The sequence below is a fragment of the Heloderma suspectum genome, chromosome 3 (genome assembly GCF_057233095.1).
Source record: "Heloderma suspectum isolate Gila_16-S chromosome 3, 16-S_ref, whole genome shotgun sequence".
In the NCBI taxonomy this organism is placed as follows: domain Eukaryota; kingdom Metazoa; phylum Chordata; class Lepidosauria; order Squamata; family Helodermatidae; genus Heloderma; species Heloderma suspectum.
Window position 1 is genome coordinate 318130708 of NC_139460.1, and position 13250 is coordinate 318143957.

The 13250-nt window shown below is 44.4% G+C and overlaps 2 protein-coding genes across 3 annotated transcripts in view; both read right to left on the reverse strand.

The window, feature by feature from the left end:
* On the reverse strand, positions 1-10441 carry LOC146351599 (T-kininogen 1-like). Of its 2 annotated transcripts, none has more exons than XM_084847623.1 (4): positions 9016-10441; positions 7882-7989; positions 3961-4053; positions 1-1266 (listed from the first exon to the last, which is right to left on the reverse strand). In XM_084847623.1, the coding sequence occupies exons 1-4, from the start codon at positions 9157-9159 to the stop codon at positions 1192-1194; spliced, it is 420 nt and encodes a 139-aa protein (XP_084703749.1). In that variant the 5' UTR covers positions 9160-10441; the 3' UTR covers positions 1-1191. The 2 variants fall into 2 exon arrangements, with proteins under 2 accessions (XP_084703749.1, XP_084703748.1); XM_084847622.1 differs by having other exon boundaries at positions 1-428; positions 9016-9970.
* The window catches only part of LOC146351600 (T-kininogen 1-like), a 21955-nt gene continuing 17720 nt past the window's right edge, over positions 9016-13250 (reverse strand). Inside the window, exons 11-13 of the mRNA XM_084845709.1 lie at positions 13073-13180; positions 11483-11575; positions 9016-10871 (exon numbers count right to left, since the gene is read on the reverse strand). Of these exons, the coding sequence (XP_084701835.1) occupies positions 10800-10871; positions 11483-11575; positions 13073-13180 (273 nt within the window). The 3' untranslated portion in view covers positions 9016-10799. The remainder of the gene's footprint in view (positions 10872-11482; positions 11576-13072; positions 13181-13250) is intronic.

Here is a 13250-nt window from a genome sequence, read left to right on the forward strand (position 1 = left end):
GACAGTGAAGCCAAATTTACTGCATTATAGATTTGAGTACATTCTCTTTTCATGTTTACTGTTTAATGCTAATATTGTTCTACTGACTTCAATGAAATTACTTCTTGTGTCTCAAGAAAAAAAACAGGTTCAGGAAGCTACATCTCACTTGAAATTCTCACAGAAAATGACTTAATTAACCAAGGCTGCAGACAAACATAACATTTATCTGAGCGGTGGGGCTACTCTAGAAGTGAAAGTACATGTTCTGTGCAAATGGACAATTTTTTTCCCAGGGTTCTGACAATTCATTCTGCAAGTTTGCAGCAGAAGCCAGCTGTGCATATTGCTGATTGACTAACACCTGTGATGTCTTGAACCCATCTACCTCCACCACTGCAATCCCTGGAGCAGTTTGAGAACTCTTCAGATTTGCTTCTTCTTTTTCCCTTTATGAAAACAAAGCAAGATGATGAATGTTCACATAAAAATGCATGCCGCACTTTAAAAGAAGCAGAGAGCCCATCTGAAGCATGTTGTGCGGTGGGGGAGAAGCAAGATTGCTGACCAAATTAGTGTTTACATTTCTGCTTTGTATGTCTGCCAGATACACTGCAAAGGCAACAGGAAGCTGTGCTCAACTATCTGCAGGAGAACAATCTGCTCCTCTAACTCCTGTTTCAATGTTATGACTATATGCAGCCCCAAAGTCTCAAGAACTTTTTCACCTCCAGTGATACAGGATTTTATAGGTTCTTGATGACATAATAAATTGGTTTTTGCATTACAGCAGAGCATCTGCAAGATCAAAATTTCCAAAGTCTTTCTGATTGGTATCTGTATCTGTTTTGTGGGGTTCAGTCGTTACTTCATCAGGGGGAGGTAGAAGATCTGCAAGTGTGAAGTCACTATGGTCTTCCTGAATGGGGGTTATGGGAAGTATAATAGGTTTCCATGGTCTTCCTGGAGCAAGTGGTTCTGGCAGATCCAGTGGTGGGTCAAATATAAAGATTACACTTGCAGGGCTGTCCTGTTATAGGGGATCGGGGAACCTGAAAAAATCTTCATTTTGATTTCTTGTTACATCTTCTTCTTGCAGAAAAGGCTTTGAAGTGGTTGGTTGGTCTGGGATTTCACAGAAGACCTATCCTTTGTCTTTTTACAATGGTTGTGGTGGCCTCATCTATGACCATGGCTTAACTGAGCTGTGTCTCAGTTTGCAGGGGAGGATGTGTTTACAAACAAACTTCGGAAAGGGGTAAAACCCGGAGGCCTCGCCTGCAAAAACTGAAAAGCCATTATAAAATATTTAGTACTTGAAATTGTTCGACCCATCCTGAAAGTTGAGGCTGTGTAATAACATGCAAAATTACACATAAAATAACTATTAAAATAGAGTTGAAAGGAAATGGACAATTGAGTCTCTGATCAGGCTTAGTCCAGAATTGTGTCCCCCTTCCCCCTCCCCAGCCAAAATAAAGAGCCTTACAAAACTTTGTTCAGGTCTTTGAGAGCAAGAGCATATCTCCATGACAGATTTAAACTAGTTTAAAAGCCATTCCCTCTTCCCAGGCAGGGATCTACCGAGCCGTAATTTTGTGAGTGAAGCTCGAGATCTCGAACAGAGCATTCTCAGCACACTCACTAATCTGCAGTTCCCAGTATTCCTTGGGGGAAGTCATGATGACTTTTAAACTGCTATAGGTTTGTAGTGTAGGTGTGCCCAGAGTGTCTACAGAAAGCTGGTTCCAAAGCTGCAGCATATTCCCCAATACTACCTTTGTATGGATGATTTCTTTAAGGGTAATGAAGATTTCTTTAGGAGTGGGTTTTCTCCCAGTCCAATAGTCTACAATGGCACACAGGGAAGAATGCTTCTCAGAGCGTTAATAATGGGTTAATAAGGATGTCATAGGCAAAATACACTCAGCATCTTGATTTGGGTCCTGAAGGCTACAGGAACCATTGACTCCTCCAGCTTGAGCCAGATGTTACTTCCAAACATAATAGCTTAGCTGGGATTGCTGTGAGGGTGCAAGCTCACAGGGCATCCTCAACCTAGAGGGTGTCAGGCAGGAATTCAGTCTCTGCACCATCATGGAGGTCTGGACAAAGGGAAGAACTCCCAAGGCCATGAGCCAGTCTTGCAGAAGATACTACTAGGCCAGAGCAGGTAACGTGGCAAGGGCTAACCCCACCCCACCCCTGCATAAAAACTTTCAGGTGAGAGCTGCTTCTAGGGTATGAACAACTAAGGGACTTGGCTTGTTGCTGTCCCTGCCAGAGACTTAGTTCACTCTCAACTTTTGCCAGTGCCTCGTCTTCTCACTCGTTAGACTCAGGCACCTCACATAATCTGCAGTGACTTGTCAGGCACTGTTTGTCTTAATCACAGCCTTGTCTGTAATCTGAGTTGATGAAAGGCGCAGATGGAAATTTGGAGTTCCATCCACAGCAACAACCACTTATGGCTTAGTCTAGGTCACTGAAGAAGAGTGAATTACAGTTATTATTACTATTTATTTTATTTATTTCATTTATATCCCACTTTTCTATAAATTGTTGTAGTCAAAGGAGCTAGCCTCTTCATTTCATTTCATATATTTCTATACCGCCTCATAGCTAAAACTCTCTAGGCAGTTCACAAAAATTAAAAAAACATTAAAATTAGGGATGAGTGGATTCCCTACCTTCCGGTTCATGGGGGAATCTGCCGGGGGGGGGAGGGAGGCGATCCGTTCCTACTCCCCGGAATCCTCTGGAGCGGCTCTGTGTTGGGAGGATTCCACGGAGTCACACACCGGCTCCGTATCACTGGCGATACAGTAATGGCGGCTGCCATTACCGTGTCTCTGGGAGGAATACAGCTGCAAATGGCGTAGTGGACGCCACTTGCGGCCGTAAAGCGCTTAGTTTAACCTAAATGCAGTCGTAAATGGCTGCATTTAGGTTAAACTATGGGCTTTACGGCTGCAAGTAGCGTCCACTATGCCATTTGCGGCTGTATTCCTCACAGTGATACGGTAATGGCAGCCGCCATTACCATATTGCAAGTGGTCTGGAGCTGGCGTGCCATTCCAGAGGGAATCCTCCGGAGGTGGAGGTAAGTGATCCGTTCTGCCACAGATTCCGGAGGCCGGATTCAAAAGAATCAGGCCTCATTTGGGTCCACGGCGGAATTCTCCGCCATCCCTAATTAAAATACATTATATAAAGTATAAAACCATTCACATAATGACATAGAACAAATAGCACACACAACAACAACATATATCTAAAACAATGTAAAACAATCAGCCAGAGACAATAAAAGAGACTCATTATATGTTGCCAAATGCCTGAGAGAAAAGGGCAGTTTTAACCTGGTGCCGAAAAGATGACAATGTTGGTGCCAGGCTGGCCTTGTCAGGGAGATTATTCCATAAATGGGGGGCCACCACTGAGGAGGCCCTCTTGATGTTCCTATTTCCTGTACATCACAAGCGCTGCCAGTCCAGATTACTTCTGTCTTGCTTGAATTTAGTTTCAACTTGGTCGTCTTATTACTACACAGTGCCTTTTGATTGGCAGTGCTAGAAAACCTCTGTCTGGATTGACCCTTAAAGAAGCCATCTGATTGACAAGGTAGTTCACATCTATGAGATTCTCTCCTATGAAGATCTCCTTCTCTATCATATACTACTTTATATACCATGTTTAAATTATTTATTATTTTATACTGTTTGAAGATTCTTATATGCATATTAGTGTGAACTGCTTAGAGATTTTACTATATTAAGCAGTCTAGGAGAATTATAAATATATTAAATAGATACTTTAAATTCTTCAACTTCTCTTAATAACGGTTTATAATAGGATAGATGAATGAAATCAATTGATTAATTGCTCCTTGGGAAGTGGGCTGATCTCTCACAAGTTAATTGCTGCTAATCTTTCTCCAATTACATTTTGCTTGGGGTGGGGAAAGCTGCATTTTCATACCTCAGCAAGTTGTTCCTCTGTGCATTTCACTGCAGTATTGATTACTGACTCCCATGCCCTCTCATAAATCGAAGCATGGCAGTTCAAGGGTTTCTGTCACCAAAACAGAATTGAGCACAGTCACATCTCTAAGCAAAGATCACAATACAGAACAAAGCATGGCATATAATGATTATAACTGGAGCTCTGTCTTCAAAACTTGCAGAATTTGCCTGTCTTTATAGCTGTGGCAAACTTCCATTTGTTTTCTAACCAGTTGTGCTGGGCCTTTTTTGTGTAGAGGAAAGAAATGAATTTAACAAGGCAGGAAATACAAATTAAAGCAATAAATGTTAACTGAGATATTACTAAGGGCCAATCTACACTTACGGTTTTTTACGCTTCCAATCAGGTTTCGTCCCCCGTGTTTCACATTATGCCGTACCCGCTTCGTATTGGAGCCGCAATTTCCCGCCTCCCTGCTACCGCTTTCAATACCCCGATATCCCGGTATTTCCCATTCATGTGCTCTGCTCGTCCGTGTTCGTTACCTTATAAGGTCGTAGTACCCTCCCACGCCTGTCCATATATGGTGGTGTTTGTATTTCCCTCCTGTCCAGTCACAGCTCTCGATGCCCCCATCTGGTCTTCCAGCTACTGATAGCATAGCTTCCTCAGCACTGGAAGTTTTCTCAGTAACAAGCAAGGGGCTGGAGCTGCCTGCTCTTGTCTGATCTGGGAAGCTCAGCAGGGTCAGTTCTGGTCAGGACTTAGATGGGAGGCTGCCTGGGAAACAGGCTTCCTGCACTGAGCAGGGGGTTATTTTCCCTTCAATTGACACTAACTCTTACCTCCTTCTATCCCCTGCTTTGGCTTATTTATTTATTTTTTAACTTAAGGGGTTAACTTTGAATATTCGAAGAAACGTAGCTTTTCCAGCCCGATTTCTCTGCACACTAGCAGTCCGTCCCCCCCATGCTCGCAGCAGGACAGACACACCCACACATCCAGGCAGACAGTTATCACTGTTCACGGACTAACATCAATAAAAATGTCCGTGGACAATTTCAATGTCATCTCATGAGCAGGGGACAAAAACAGGGCATTCTTCGAAGCTTCGAAGACCGCCCCCCCGCCAACCCGAGTGTCTTCTGCCTCCACATTTCTCAGTCGGAGGGAGAAGAGGGTAAAATGTCTCCTTGCAATGAAGGGAGACACATCTGATCCCCCACCCCACCAAGCACAGAAACAACGTCGTTTGCTGTTTCAGAGTGCTCTGTTAGGTTCAATGGGGCTTACTGGAGGGATGCAGAGTTACAGGGTGATCTTATGTCTACTCAGAAGTAAGTCCCATTGAGTTCCATGTGGCTTACTCCCAAGTACGTAAGTGCTCAGGATTGGGGCCGCAAGAAAACAGTACAGCAGAAGTTAAGCTACTGGGGTAAGGGGGGGGGGTAAGGGAGCGTGTGTAAAGGCAGTCAGTTGTGATCCTGCATTTAAAACAGAGGCAGAAAACCCAATTTTAAATGCAGGATTTTAGGCTGGTAGAAGAGCCATATTTTTCAACTTCAGCCCATGGAGGCAGGTGTTCTCTGTGATATGATGGTGTTTGGGGGTATGTGTCTTGTTAAAACCATGAGGATCACTGGGGATCCCTGCCTCAGATCCCTGCTTTGGGGCTGTGGCTGCACACATGGTGGTTTGGGGGGGTCTCCCCTTTAAAAATCAAATGAAACGATAAGGATCCCTTTTTGATTGCCTGGATACTTGTTTTACTTTCTTCCCAATGTGTTTACTCAATGTGCGTACAGCCAATGTGTTTACTCAGAACTAAGCATTGCTGTGTTCGGTGGGATCTTGGAGAAACCTTGTGGAATTTACAGCTTAAGCCTGTGCATGTCTACTCAAAAGTAAGTCCTATTGATTTCAATGAGAGTTACTCTTGGGTAAGTGTGTATTAGATTGAAGGCAAGAATGATGTCAATGGGTGTTTTTCCTCTCTGCAGGCAACTTCCCAGCAAACAATCTTTCTGGAATGCCCATGAAAGGATACAAAATTCCAGGAACTGCACCTTCTCGGCCACCTCTGCCAGGGTAACCCAGAGCAGAAGCAATATTGTCCAGTTTCATTCCAGAGAGGCTTCACTGGGTCCCACGTATATAGGCACAGGCGTGCACACACTAGGGATGGTGTAGAATTCCGCCACGGATTTCAGTGAGGCCGAATGCACTGGCATTCGGCCCCCCGAATTCCGTGGCAGAATGGCCTGCCACCCCCCACCTGCCCTGCGGATCCCCCCTAGGATGAGACTTACCTGGGGCGGATGTTCCGGACGACGGCAGCAGCTCCAGCGGCGGCGGCTGGTCTTTCGACCGGCTGCCACAGCTGCCATTTGCAGTCTGGTCTTTTTTTTTTTTAACCCAGACGTGATAGGCTATGTAAAGACTTACGTAGCCTATCACGTCTGGGTAAAAAAAAAAGGCGTACGCAAATGGCGGCGGCTATGGCTGCCGCTATTTGCATTCCTTATTTTTTGCCGTTTTAGTCTACATAAATATTTACGTAGACTATTACAGCAAAAAAAAAGGGGAACGCAAATAGCGTAGTGGGCGCTATTTGCGTTCCTTTTTTATTTGCCGTTTTAGCCTACGTAAATATTTACGTAGGCTAAAACGGTGAATACAAAAGGAACGCAAATAGCACCCACTACACTATTTGCGTTCCCCTTTTTTTTCGCCATAATAGCTTACGTAAATATTTATGTAGGCTAAAACGGTGAAAAAAAGGAACGTGAATGGCAGCTGCCATAGCCGCCGCCATTTGTGTACGCGCTTTTTTTTTACTTTGCCTTTTTTTTTACTTTACTAAATATTTACGTAGCCTATCACGGTTAAATACAGGGATGCAAATGGCGGCGGCTACAGCAGCCGCCATTTGCGTCCCTGATGCCCAGCGGCTGGATGTCCGGCTGCAGGTGGAGCCGGCCGGCAGCTCCGCGGAATCCCTGCGGAGCAGAGCTGGCTGGGCAGGACTCCGGGGGGAGGGACGGAGCGCCTCCCCCCCCGTTGAGGATTCCGGGGGGAGGGACGGAGCGCCTCCCCCCCACCGCGAAGCAGATCCGCAAAACAGTAAGTGACTTTCATACATCCCTAGCACACACACACAGGAAGACGCGCACGCGCGCACACGCACACACACAGAAAATAGGGAAGACTGACAGCTAACAACATAGCCAGCCATGTACAGATTCTGATCTTCATATCATGCAAAAAAAAAAAGTACAGCACACAGAAGGAGCAGTCCCTCCAAAGGATTGAAGTTTTGGAAAGCTGGCAGGGAAAAATAATCAGTGGGGCCAGGTGCTGAAACAGTTAATGTTGAGGTCCGTAGAACAAGGAAGGCGGGGGAGAGGGCTGGGAATTGGGAGAACCAGTAAAAAGAGACTGTTCCCCTTCCGCAATCCGCCCAACTTCTACCGCATTGAAGACTCTCCGATTGAACAGTATGTATCAAGGTTATGGTTTCAAGGAAGTACTGAAACGGGGAAACAGAGTGAGTGTGAATAATCACGTTTTAATGCGATTGAATTTCTACTGACTTCTTTGCGCTAGCAATCAAAATGTAGATCGCCCCTTAGAGAATGCTGGAATTTAACCAGGGAACTAAGCCTGTAATCCTACACAGTATACACACTTACCTGGGAGTAAGTCCTATTGAAAACAATAGGACTTACTGAATAGTAGACATGCATAGGTTTGCACTGTTAAAAATGTTTAAATCAAAGTTTAATAGGTGAGTGGATCAAGAATGAATTTCTCAAAAAGTAACAATGCAAATATTCAATATCCCCCATGCACCTACCCACTAAGAATCCGGATGTAAGGTTTGTGTTAGCTCTTTGAAATAAAATGTGCTTCTTGAAAGTACAGCCAGTAACTTACGCTGTCTTCTGCAGCAGTACAATATTCATTCGGTTTCGGGAACTGGGCCTTGGAACAATTAGTCTTTATAATGCTGAAGTCTATGCGATATATTATTCCAGCCACAACCTGAAATTGGAGCAGACAGATGATTAGCAGCCACGTTTAGTTGGTATTATACTGAGTTTGGAGGAATTTAAACAGCGTGCAACCCAAAGCTAAACCTCCTGTCAGATAAGGTAGTGACTCCCTGGGAGGAAGAGGGCAGGTGTTTGTGTATGGACAAAGTTACAGTAGTGTGTGTCCTGGGCAAAGGCAGGAAATGAACTGGAAAGGAGCCAATCAGAGGGACTAGGCTAAAAGTCTGGTCATGTGATCCCTGCCATGCAGTGGGGTGATGGGGGAAGCATATCCCATAGTAGATGCCTCTTTGCTAGAACAAGGAATGGGCTTTTTCTGTGGTAGACTTGCATTTATGGAAGTTTGCCTGCTCTGACACTGTCACATGTTCAGTGCTAGACAAAGGCATATTTATTTTCTCAGATGTATGGCTATTAGTTATGGCCTGATTCTTGTGGGCTGCTTTTGTGGTGTTCATTCGGAGTTGTGGGGGCAGGAAGAATATTTGGGTGTTTGATTTGTGTATTGTGATGAACACTTTTACTATTATCTTGTTTTTAGATTATTTTTGCATTCTGTCTGTCTATATTTGTGTTATTGTGTTACATTGATTTTGACTTTGTCTTTGTTATATTTAGGATGGATATTTTGTATTCTTTCTGCGTAAGTCACTTCAAGACTGCTTTTGTGGTGGGAAGCGACACATAAATGTAATAAATGAATTAATGTTTCCTAAAAGAATCAGATTCAGAAAACAGGACACGCGTGGTTGTCGTCTGTTGTGATCCCTGTGTTGCGGGGTGGGAGGGGAATATGCAAGGTGCACAATTCAGGTTGGAACGGACACTTTGATGTGGTGCAGACATAAATGCAGAACTCAAGGGCTCCTGCGTGGCACGGAAGAGCAACACCTTTGTGTGTCTTTTATGAAAATTACTGGCCCTCTGGCATCACCTCTGTGTTAGGGAAGTGGACTTGGAAAACAATTCAAATTCAAATTGAACAGGTCATCCCAATTTGAACCTAATTTCAAACCTGGCTTGTAGCTTTTGTTATCTCTTCCACTTGATAATAGAAGTCAGCACTGCTTTCCGAGTTATACTTTGCCAGAGCAGCTGCCAAAGGTTCCTGCAGTTGTGGACTGTCAGGTGGAATCCTTACTGGGCAACCAGCACACATAGGAGGACTAGTAGGATCTTTGTGAAATGTAAAACACACACACCAAAATATCAGGTTTTATCAAAATCAAAGGATGCATGATTTCCACCCTGTCTGAGTTCACATCTTATTTTTCATTATCTTGATCATCATAAGAACATAAAGAGAGCCATGCTGGGTCAAACCCAAGGCCTATCTAGTCCAACGTTGTGTTCACATGGTAGTCATCCAATTACCTGTGGGAAGCCCCAAAGTAGGACATGAGTGCAATAGCTCCTGTTTCCTAGCAACTGGTGTACATAGGCATACTGCCTCCAATACTGTAGGTTATATATGGCCATCATGACTAGTAACCACTGATAGCCTTATCCTCCATGAATGTGGTTAATCCCCTTTTAAAGCCATCTAAGAGGTAGTGATTATATAGTTCAACTATGCACTGTGTGAAGAAGTCCTTCCTTTTATCTGTCCTGAATCTCCAACCATTCAGCTTCATAGGATGGACCCCTTTGGGTTCTAGTATTATAAGAGGGGAAGAAAAATGTCTCCCTGTCCACTTTTTCCACACCTTACGTAATTTTGTTCACTTCCCCTTACTTGCCCTTTGTTTTGTATAATTTTGACTCCTTACTTGCCTTTTTTCTAAGCTAAACAGTCCCAGACATTGTGACCTCTCATAGGGCAGTTTCTTCAGCCTCTTGATCCTTTTGGTTGCCCCTGTCTTTCTAAGTTATCGAGAAAGTTAACCTCTTCACTGTGACAGGAACATGCTTTTATCCAGTCAATGTGAGGGTAACTGAAGTCACCCATTATTACTACAATGCTTTATCATGTCATACTACAACACTTCCTTCTAACCTCAGACTCATACCTCATGACCCCTTGCTTGTTTTAACACCACGCGGTCACGAAGAGTCGGACACGACTTAACGACTGAACAACAACAACAAACAAAATACTGTTTTACAGCAATTTGGAGAATGCTGTTTCTGTGAGGGTCCTACTTGGTGATTTTCTATGGTAATTCCATTGGCACCAATTTATGTGTACACTGGCCACAGTACTGGAATGGTTTATTCTGTCCTACCACAGATAACTCTTAAAGCCGTTGCTAATCTTGTGGCTAGTTTTTTATGTCTACCTGGTCCTAAGAAATCTGAGGTGGCATTCTATAATGCTGTCACCAGGTGCCGCAATTTCGTACTTGTTTCTTTGGCTTGTAAGAATTAGTGCTGTGTTCTGTAATACTGTATTCTGACCAAAACAAAATTGCCCCACCTGTTTTGTTCCCATTTGGAGGTGATGTGTATTAACTACAGGTATCTGCATCTAATCCCAGGAAATCAATCGCAGCCCAATGCCTCTGGCTAGGCACAAGCAGGCCATCAAGGTGATGACCTCCCCCTATTTATTTCCAGCATCCACGGTATCCAGAAATATACTGCCTCTGTAAAAACAAGGTTCAGTTTAACTACCATGGGTAATAGCTGTTCACAGACTTCTCCTCACTGAACTTGGCCAATCCTTCCAAAGCTTTCTAAGCTATTAGGAATGAGAAGACACACCATACCAGAGGTGCCCTCAGAGCTAAATACATAAAATGTGAAAGTGTGAAACTCTCCATGTTTATGGGAATGCAGCAATCAGAAACGGTGAAGTTTTCACTTCTGTATGGCTTGCACAAGCTTGTTTGTAAGGTCTACATCTGCATTGGCTGTACGAGTACCTTTATGCTGGAGGGGGACAAAAAGAAAGAAAGAAAAGAGACCATTAAATTAACCATTATATCCTGAAAACAAAACCAACTACTTCCTGTCAGTCTTTACATCTGCAACATCTGATGCCCCATCTCAAGATAAAGTCTTTTTGGATGAATTGTACGAGGAAGTAGGGTAGGGAAAGGGGAATATGGTCCAACGAATCTCAGTGACTTCCCCCTTCCCTGCCCCAAATCAAATTCTTTTTGTTCCTTATAGGGCAGTGGAGATTTCCAAACTGCTTGCCTTCAAGAGGCCCCTTCCACATAGACTCGCCTGCCAAGCTAGTCGTAAACATCATGCCACAGAACCACAAACCTCTTTAGGGCACAAAAAAATCAGTTCATGCAGGGCACTGGCAGGCCTGCTGGGCCTTAGCTTACTGTTGCCGCACTTGAGACTGTACCGTAGGTAGAGCAGAATCTTTAAATTCTTCCATTTATCTTAATAAGTGCTTATAATAGGATAGATGAATGTGTTTGATTAATAGCTCCTTGGGAAGTGGGCTGATCTCTCACAAAGTTAATAGCTGCTAATCTTTCTCCAGTGACACTTTGTTTGGGGTAGGGAAAGTTGCATTTTCATACCTCTTTAGGTTGTTCTTCCGTGCATTTCACTGTAACAGAGGTTACTGACTCCCAGGGCCTCTCATAAATCGAAGCATGGCAGTTCAACGGTTCCTGTCACCAAAACAAAATTGAGCAGACACACATCTCTAAGCAAAGATCACCATACAGAACAAAACACAGCATATATAACTATTATATCTGGAGCTCTGTCTTTACAACTTGCAGAATTTACCTATCTTCATAGGTAAGAAAAGCTATGGCAAACTTCCATTTGTTTTCTAAATAGTTGTGCTGGGCTTTTTTTGTGTAGAGGAAAGACATGAATTTAAAAGTCAAGACAGGAAACACACATTAAGGCAACAAACGTTAACTGAGTTATTACTTAGCAATATTACTAAGAAGTTAATACTGGGATTTAAGCAGGGGACTAAGGCTGCAATCTTATACACGCTTACCCGGGAATAAGTATTACTGAACCCAATAGGAGTTACTGAGTAGTAGACATACACAGGATTGTATTGTTGAAAAAAGTTTTAAATTAGGGCTGTGCAGGGACCCCCCGATCCGGCTCGGGCAGATTCAGGGCCCCCCCGACCTGCTTCGGCCCCGAACCCAAAGTGGGGTTCGGGTGGGGAACCCCACTTTGTGTCCCCCCCCGACGCCCCTTACCTGGGCCTCCTCCTCTGCCACCGCTGCCTTCTCCATTGCCACGCCGCTGCCTTCTCCGTTGTGCTGCTGCCTTCACTGTCTTCTTCTTTGCTGCCGCCCACTGCTGCTGTCTTTGCTGCTGCCACCGCCATCTCCTAAGGCCTGGATGCACGGCGACTGGTCTTCTTCCAGGGAGTTGCCATGTTTAAAATGGCAACCTCCTGGAAGTTCCAGGAAGTTGCCGTTTAAAAAATGGCAACTCCCTGCAAGAAGAGTTGCCGTGTGTCCAGGCCTCAGGAGATGGTGGTGAAGGAGAAGATGGAGGCAGCGGTGAGAGCAGAAGCGACATGCCACCGCCTGTTGCTGCTACCCGCTGCTGCCTGCTGCCAGCCCCTGAGGCCTGGATATGCAGCAACTTTTCTTGCAGGGAGTTGCCATTTTTAAAATGGCAACTTCCTGGAACTTCCAGGAGGTTGCCATTTTAAAAATGGTGACTCCCCGGAAGAAGACCAGTCACCACGCATCCAGGCCTCAGGAGATGGTGGTGGTGGCGGTGGTGGCGGCAGGCAGCGGTGAAGAGAGCAGTGGTGGCAGCAGCGGTGAAGATAGTGGTGATGGTGGCAAAGGTAGTGGCAGTGTGGCAGTGGTGGCGAGGAGAAGGCAGCTCAGGTAAGGACCTGGAGGCACTGGGGTGTGGGCTGGGCCGGGTGCTGAAGCTCCAAAGTGCACCGAGCACTTCGGTGAGCCCCTGACCCACTCCAGGCTGCTTTGTGTCCCATGCACAGCCCTAGTTTAAATCAACACTTAATAGGTGCATGGATCAAGAATTAATTTCTCAAAAAGTAACAATGCAAATATTCCTATGGAATTGCAATATTTCCCCTCAACAATGCAAATTTAAGATTCATTTTAGCTGTTTGAAATAAATTATTCATTTTAGAACTACTGCTAGTTACTTACACTGTCTTCTGTAGGAGTACAACTTTCATTCCATTCTGAGGACTCGGTCTTGGGACAATTGGTCTTCTTAATACTGAAGTCTATTTGATACATTATTCCAGCCACAACCTGGAATTGGAGCAGAAAGATGATTAGCAGCCACTAGTTTAGCCCTAAGAGACTAAGGGTTTTTTGCCAT

Coding starts and splice junctions, on each gene's coding strand:
- LOC146351599 (XM_084847622.1), bottom strand. CDS start 9,159: ATGTGTGCTGGTTGCCCAGTAAGGATTCCACCTGACAGTCCACAACTG. Junction 7,990..9,015: donor TAACAAAAGCTACAAGCCAG/GTTTGAAATTAG, acceptor CTCCAATTTCAG/GTTGTGGCTGGAATAATATA. Junction 4,054..7,881: donor GTACTGCTGCAGAAGACAGC/GTAAGTTACTGG, acceptor TTTTGGTGACAG/AAACCCTTGAACTGCCATGC.